This window comes from Malurus melanocephalus, unplaced genomic scaffold (assembly GCF_030028575.1).
Source record: "Malurus melanocephalus ecotype Western Australia unplaced genomic scaffold, MMel_1.1 scaffold_12, whole genome shotgun sequence".
NCBI classification, from domain to species: Eukaryota; Metazoa; Chordata; class Aves; order Passeriformes; family Maluridae; genus Malurus; species Malurus melanocephalus.
In genome coordinates this window covers 4,402,018-4,410,150 of record NW_026623244.1, presented here as the reverse complement: position 1 = coordinate 4,410,150, position 8,133 = coordinate 4,402,018, and the positions used below count along the sequence as shown (strand labels likewise).

The 8,133-nt window shown below is 35.5% G+C and overlaps 1 protein-coding gene across 1 annotated transcript in view; it reads right to left on the bottom strand.

The window, feature by feature from the left end:
- Window positions 1–4,996: 4,996 nt before the first annotated feature.
- The window catches only part of LOC130582385 (uncharacterized), an 8,097-nt gene continuing 4,960 nt past the window's right edge, over window positions 4,997–8,133 (bottom strand). The window contains exon 6 of the mRNA XM_057381050.1: window positions 4,997–8,080. Coding sequence (XP_057237033.1) covers window positions 7,768–8,080 — 313 coding nt within the window. The 3' untranslated portion in view covers window positions 4,997–7,767. The remainder of the gene's footprint in view (window positions 8,081–8,133) is intronic.

The window sequence follows — 8,133 nt, the reverse complement described above, 5'->3', positions numbered from 1 at the left end:
GTTCTGGTCTTTCAGAAGACTTACTTCCAGTTAGGTTTTTGTGTCTTTAAGATTTGTAGATTTTGTATTGCCCAGGATCACACCAGCCTCTCTGTAGTGGTAGGTATTAGATTTGATGCCTTCTAGTCTGGTAAAAAAAAATAACATTTTCATAATAAGTTTGCATGTATTYTAGTGTCTGCATTATTTGATTTCTAAATTCCCTTGGAAATCTTGTCTGAAGATAAGTTAGTCTTAGAAGCATGCTCCTGCTTAGCAGTTTGCTCAGACAGCTTCTCTGTTGGTATCTTAATCACTTCATTATTTTGATAACCTGGAGAAAAATTTCTCTGAGATATGTTTATACATTATGAACTTAGGCAGGTAAACTGTGCAGGTTCTTTGCAACATACTTCCTAATGCTTTCTGTTCTGAGGTCTGCAAACTAACTAGATACCTTGTAGATTATTTCTAACATTTAAACTTGAAAATTATTTTTGTATATTTAACTGATTCTTCTGCAAGTATTATTTAATCTTCCTTGTTTTTATTTGACATTTTATCTCTGTAGGTTAGGCCCCTCTTTGCTAGTGTCATTAAAATCAGAGTTATGATTGCTGAAGGATTTTTTTCCTTGAGTAATCTCTTATTTCTTGCTAAATAACACTTCCTATTGCTAATCTGCTTAATTTTTATTTAAAGGTGTATTTTTTTTCTTTTCATCTAAGCTTCACTAGTTTCCATGCCAACTTTCATGGCTTTTAATTTATTGTCTTATTTTTACCCCAAGGAGGTTGTAGCTGTACAACTTTCTTGAAAGCCTCTTAAAAATAGCAACTAGTACATGGCCTTCCTTTCAAGTTCTTCACAGTAAGTGGTGGAGGCTGGGTGCTGACTGATGGCTCTCGTAGTTTAGAAACACCTCAGAGATACCAATGAAATGATGGATTGTGAGAGACAAATCAGGGCAAAGGCATTGCCACCCACAACACACAGCAGCAACGTTTCTGAAAAAAGTTTGATGGGCTTCAATTTCTCAACACCAAACAGGATCGCAATAACCATTAATTAGTGAAAATCACCAACATCTAAAAGATTCCCAATGTCACCAGGGCTCTGTAATTATCTCATTAGACTTCATTACCTCTGATCATATTTAACATTKTCATTTTGAGACCATTTTCCTCAATGAGAGGTTCCTGATATGACAAATAGAGGGAGAAAACTTGTGATTCYCTTTTGTGATTTTCTGCTCCCAGGGATTTTGTCTCACRAGATGGCATGGACTTGTTCAGAAGTGTTGCTTCTGCCCCATTTCCATTCTAAATAGATATTCTGTACAATTGATCAATCTTGTTGAACAAGTTTGTACAACCACCTTGTTTTTATTAGCYATGATCTTTAAATTTCTTTAGCATTTAGTTCTATGGTCCTGATCTTCCCATTTTTTAACTCAGCTGTACTTTCCACCCCATCTTATAACACATGAAGACTTAAATTACTGATATTCTTTGGAAATCTTTTATGTATAAAAACTAAGTTTATTAGTTTTGTCTACCGGTTATCCATGCTATCTTAAGTTAAATAAATATTTTATAGGTTGGATAGTTTATTGTTCCTGTGGCGTGTTTTTTAGGAAATGGTATTATCTATCCATTTCATACAGTTGGTCTTTTTTTCAAACCAATTGTTATGTTTACATTTAAAGCTTTCCTCTTTTGATCTCTCTGTGCATGGAACTATACCACTTTCTATGTCAAGAAATTAACTAATGTAAATTTCCATTCAGTAAATTTATATTCAGTAAATTAACTCTGAAGTGTTAAGGGATTGACAGCAGTAACTCCCATAGACAGTTGCATCTTATACCTGCTCTCTCACTGACATTTAGGAGAGCAGAGATGTCCATTTATATACAGAAATTTATATATCTATRTATGTTTAAAATGCACATATACATACTTTTATACATAGATATACATATATACATAAAAATGAATTGAGTATTTCATATCCAGAAAGAAAACTGAAAGGGAGAAAAGCTCATGTCAAGTATCTAATTGGGCTTGTTTGGATCAAGGTAACAGACACAAAGGAGCCAGTTAGAGGCAAAGAGAAATGGAAATAATGAGGTCAAACTCTTCCTATAAAYGTGCAGGTCTTTCTACGTAGGCCTGTGGAAAAATGCTATATGAAAATAACACAAGAGAAACAACTAGAGACCTTGTATTAAGTTGCTTTATTTTCTAGAGTTGTGTGGTTTTAAGAGCTTTTTTTCTTTATTTAATTTCAGTAGTCTGATTGTTCTTTATTTTTTCATGAGCTAATGCAAGAGGGACATTAGTCTGTGCAGTTTGAAAAAAAAAAAAAGCGCATATAATTCCAGTGTGCACAAACTGAATACAAAGAGCATAAATAGAAAAGCACCTCTGTCATCAGGGACATAAGGATTCAGAAACACACTATAATGCTGAATAAACAAGGCCAGAGGTTTCACATCCAGTCCAGCTCTTTCCAAAAGCTGTTGCTTTTCAAAGATAAAAAAGAAAGCTAATCTGTGGCCATCATCACAAGTTCTGCAGCAGTTAATGAGTTTAAATTGGATTTAAAAACAAGTCTGGTGAACGTACCCTTTGCTTTCTATATATTTTAACTCCTATATTTAAATGATAAAATGCAATTACTGTTTTTCTTTTATTTTGCAAATACAGTTTCTCAGAATATATTTTAGGCCTATGAAAGATTTTCAGCATGTAATGTGACTATCAGAATTTACCCTTCACTGTAATACAGAATTACTACTAAATTCGATATACTAAATATCTACATGATGTAGATACCAGGATGTGATGGTCCCATTTTTCATCTGAAGTGAGCAGGCGAGGATCAATCAGCTCTTGCATTTGGATATACCAGTTAATATTTTTATTTAATTTGTGCACCTCAAAGATGGCCTGTGATGTGATTAACAGATATTAACAATAGTTTGTAATCTCTTTCCTTCTCCTAAAAGAGTTAATTTTTAATGGGCTTTTGTTTGGTAGCATAACTCTGAAAACAAAAACTTCTGTTTATGTTAGAAGAGGCCCTTTGAAAAACTACATGGGGAACATCCTCATCTGTAACAACTTTATCAGGTTTATCTATGTTGAGGGTTCTTTCATCTTCCTTTGTGGAACATTCAGTCCTAAGTGTTCCTCATAAAGGAATAAATGACTGCTTTCAGAGTAACTGTATTGACTTGCTTCTTGTACTACTTATAGAGGCAGTTTCTTCAGATATGTTTGCTACACTTTAACTAATTTATAACTGTAGGTTTAGTGTGATGGGTGCAGTAATAGCAACATTACAGTGTGTTTTGATGCTGTCCTGAAAGTGTGAGATAAGACAGGTATGTGCCTGTAAATGACAAATTGAATTTTATTCTCAGATTCCTCAACTGATGGGATTCCTGATATCCAATAAAAACTGAGCTTGTTTTCAATGTGGAACAGGTTTGTGGAGTAGTTTCTTACTTCATTGTCTGAAATTCTCATTGGATTCTACAGGGAGTATCTTCAGGATATTATGCTACACATAGCCTAGATTTAAAGCTTAGAGGGAAGCATTAATTAGTTTTAAGATCCCACATGAGTTCATTGTAGGATTAGAGGTCTGAGTGCTCCTGTATTTTTTTGATAACTGTTATTTACATCAGCTCACACACAGCCACAGGCACAGCTTAGAAGACCCAGATAAGAAGTTGCCAGGAACTCCTTCTCCAGAATGTGCCCTCTTTTTATTTATTTTACCCAGTAATTTTTCACCAACTTTTTACAGATGCATCATTTGCATGTTTCTTCCCTGACACTGATAACTCTTTCCCCCTGACACTTAAACATTCACTTTCCCTCCTCCTTCATTTTTAAAACATTTCTATTCCTGTCCTTCCCCCACAACCCCTGCCTTGTCTTCTCACYTCAGGTGGACAAAGAATCAAGTTGCTTCCTCATCTTTTTGTTAATTTTTGTCATGTGTTTTTCTGGCTCCCCATGAGAAGAGGAAAGGGAACTGCTGGTCTGGTAATTGCTGTCCACTGGAACCAGTAAGAGATGGTCTGCTGACAACTGGAGCAAGTAAGAGTCAGCCTGGAGAGGAAACAAGCTCCAGTGGTTGGTGACAGCATTGAAGCTGTTGCTTTTTGTTTGCATCCACATTTTAAATTGACTGCTCTTCACAATGGCCAGAGATTCATACCACCTTGCTAAACCCCAGATGGGGACACCTTTCTTCTTCCCCCAGCACTGAGCAAGTTCTTAAGCCACAAATGACCTTTGGGTGTCTGCATTTCTGGATGCTTCACGTAAGACATTTTAAGAAAGAATTGATCTTCAGAAGCTACTGCTCAGGGCAYTGAACTGCTGGTCCTGGCACACTGGTTTTAGCAGTGCACCCCAAATTTGAAGTGGAACACTTCACTGATTGTATTTGCGCATGCAGAAAGCAAGCCTGCAGCTTGCTAGCAGTTACTTCGTAGGCAAATAAACAGAGGATGAAAATTATACTTGTGGCTCCTTGTAGGTCATTTACCTTTTGCCTCAGCTGAGAGAAAAAATAGTCACATGCAAACCTTTCTAGCCCTTTTTTTAGATAGATAACTGTTCTCCATACAGAAAACTAAATTGGCTGTACATACATTTCTACATATAGATTTAGTTGTATTCTTGTGTTCTGTTTTTTTGTTGAAGCTGACCTCTCCTTTTMCCAATCCATTTCCTAGTGTCAGCCCTCTGCACACAGCTCACCTGAACTTTCAGTGTTTTCCAGGAACCACCTGAGCAYTTCCTAACTCAGGATGATCATACCTCAGGGCAAGCTGGCACCAACACTTCACCATCTGGTAAAAATCCAATGAAAATATGAATTCAGGACAGCAACAGAGAAAGAAATTTTCTSAGAGTTGAGTTCAATGTTATTTATATTAGAACTGTTACAATTTCGTAAAATAATTTTGTGCAAAATCTGGATTTTCTGTATTCTTGTATTTTTCTTCAATACTTCACACCCAGAGCAGTGGGAAACCAGCACTAACTGGCTTTTTATACCCGTGATACAACAATAGCTGTTTCTAGGTTTGCTGAGAACACACACAAAAGAGACCAGCAAGATTTTATGACCTTTTTGTAGAACTGTGAAATACAGAATAGTATTGTGTTTTATTTATGAGTGCTGCTGTAATACAATATTCCATTAAAAAACAAGAAACATTTTATTTTATTAATTTCATTTTCCACCATGTGGATTTAATTAGCAATTAAACAGTACAGATGTGAATGTACAATGATGAGTCAACTGTGGAATTTGAGATAAATGTCAGCTGGAGCTTGTAATGTATTATGTGAGCTTAGCTCTGCCTAATTTGAGTAGAAACAATAGGGTGAAAAGCCTTATCCTAAATTATAAATAAATAAATAAACATACAAACAAAATKATGTCTATTTCAATATATTCCTTTTAAAACTTGTGGAAACATCATGTCTAACAATATTCCCTGAAAAGTGAAATTCAACGTAAGTAGTAAAGTGACGTTTATTTTGTTCCGTAACAGGAATTACACACCTGATTGTTTGCATCTGAATCCTCAAAGGGTCCGGCAGGAACCGACAAGGGCTGGTAAGAGCTACTGCTGATCCTAACACCTTATGCCACATTTTTTATTCACTGAGCTTCCCAGTGCMCCAGCTTTTCAGCTCTCCACTCTGAAGTAACAAAGGATTGACTGCAGGATCACTGCAATCCTAAAAAACAAACCCCAAAACAAAAATACAAAGGGCGAATGTTTGCTGCTCTTTATTCACTTTATGAATACTGCATACATAGTATAAAAAAACTCAAAGCAAATAGTTGTAGTATCAGTCTGTAATTCTCCAGGTCTGCTGGAGAATACCAGGAAGGGTGTTTTTTTGTTGATTTTTAAAAGGATCTAGCACTACAATAGTTCATGTTGCAGATCTTTCTTGCTTTCAAATAAAGAAGTCTAGATAAAGATTCTCATCTTACAGCTCATTAAAAAAAAAAGGTTAGTGAGGGAACAAATGCCTTTTCTTAACACTTAGCGKTCAGTTCCACAACCAGTTTATATAGACAGAGCTTCATTCCTAAGACCACATGAATGGAGCTCACCATCAGATTTAATGGCAAATACAATTTAATGGGAAATACAAAGCTGCTGTGAAAATGAGAAAACTATTTACTCTGTACAATGAACAAAGCCAAAGTTGTTCTACCAGTTACACAGGCAATGAAGCATTTGCAGTATGAATTTATATCCAGAGTCCTTTGACTAGGGGAACTGTTTGCATGTGTTACAAAATAACAGGAGTTACAAGATTCTCCAAATTTTTCAAATCGACTTCTTATTTAGTACAGAACCAAGAATTCAGAAATCTGGGTTTTATGTTGCCAGTAAAAGGCAAAAAAACTTAGTTGATTTTGGCTATGAACACTTTTTGTCCCCAGTTTTCTGGTGTATACATATACACTGTTGCTCTCTTGCTTGATGCTTTACAGCTTTGCTTTTGAGACAGTGTCTTAAATTCAATTGTTTATTTTAATATAATGATCTACCTTTATGCTTATTTATTGTGATGCCTTTTAAAGTATTACTTTATCAAAATGTAATAATAATAAAAACTGTAGGTATTTTAATTTACCCAAGTATTATAGTAATACTGTTTTCCATCCTATGAAATGATTTCTTTATCTTCAGTAGGAGCTGTTGGTGCTACTGTGCAGCTGCTGGTTTGTGCAAAACCTCTGTGAAGGCCACAGACCATTCAGAGGAAACTGTTCAACACATGACTCTTAAAAGGAGCTCACCTGAAGAAGCTATTATTCTGATTACATTGCTCTGCTGTAAGAAAAAACTGSTAAAAACCAGAATTGGGGAGTAAGACAGATATGACTGACAAACAAGGASGTGCAAATATATAGGCACCAGTGCCCTTGGCCAGTCGAGACAGGTGAGGTGACATACATGACCTACCTTCCTTGGGATTTGTTGCTGAGAAATTGATGAAATTTACCTGCAGTGGGCTATTGTGAAACATAGATAACCTATAGGATCAGGAAAAAATATACAATGAGAATGAGATATTCCAATTACTGAAAAGCAAGTTTTGACACTTAGAATATTCAMACTCCACTTGCTTACATGTTCTTAGCAATCTGGGAAAAATTCTGCTATGAAAAAGAATGAAACTAAGTCAGTTCAGTGGATGGTACAGATAATATGGAAGTAAATTGCAATGCTGCAATGATTGTTAGCAATAATTTAAACTTCTGTTAACTGGACATAATTTTGCTTCATTCATTTCTAAGTATTTTCCCTATAATTTCAGTGCTAGTTTACCTGATAGTGCAGTTTTATTACACATCTGGAAGTCTCATAAATTTCAAAGAACTGTAAAACAAAAACCAACCACAATCACTCGGAAARTTGTTTGTTTTAAGGTTCAGGGTTCCAGTTTCACTAAAAGGAAGGACTACTTTAATTCCATGTGTACAGAGACATTGCCTCCAGCTACACTTAACAAATACAGCCTAATAAATTTCAAGAACCAAACATCAGTAGAAGCTAATTTTACAAYAGAGACCTGTTCTCTACTACTGAAAGCTACAGTTGGAGCTGTTGGTGCTACTATGTACCAACATTTCATTTAATTGATCTGCTTAAAAAACAAATTGGTCCACATACAAAATAAAATGGGCAAAAGTAATTGTAAGCTGAGCAAACATTGTCCTTTTTATTCAGTTCCAGCTGTAGTGGTCTCTTGGTGGTAAATCATAATGTGATCTCTCKTCCTCTTCAGGTCCACAATCTAGTGGCAGACCRTAATTGTAATCAACTGTTACAACTGGTAATCGTTTACTTTGTTCCATGTTTTGGGTAGTTTCACATTGAAAAGGCTTTCTTTCATAGTCCATTGAGCCATCTTCTTGGCGCATGCATGAAGATGGGTGCATTGTTCGTGAAGAGTATGGTGCAAATCTGTTTTTTCCTCTATTAAATTCCTCTGAGGGATGCATTCTCCTATTGTCTTCAGGACAATTTGGTCGATTACTGTAAGAACAAATATGAACAGTGAAATTCTTAGAAATAAAATAGTTGATTTA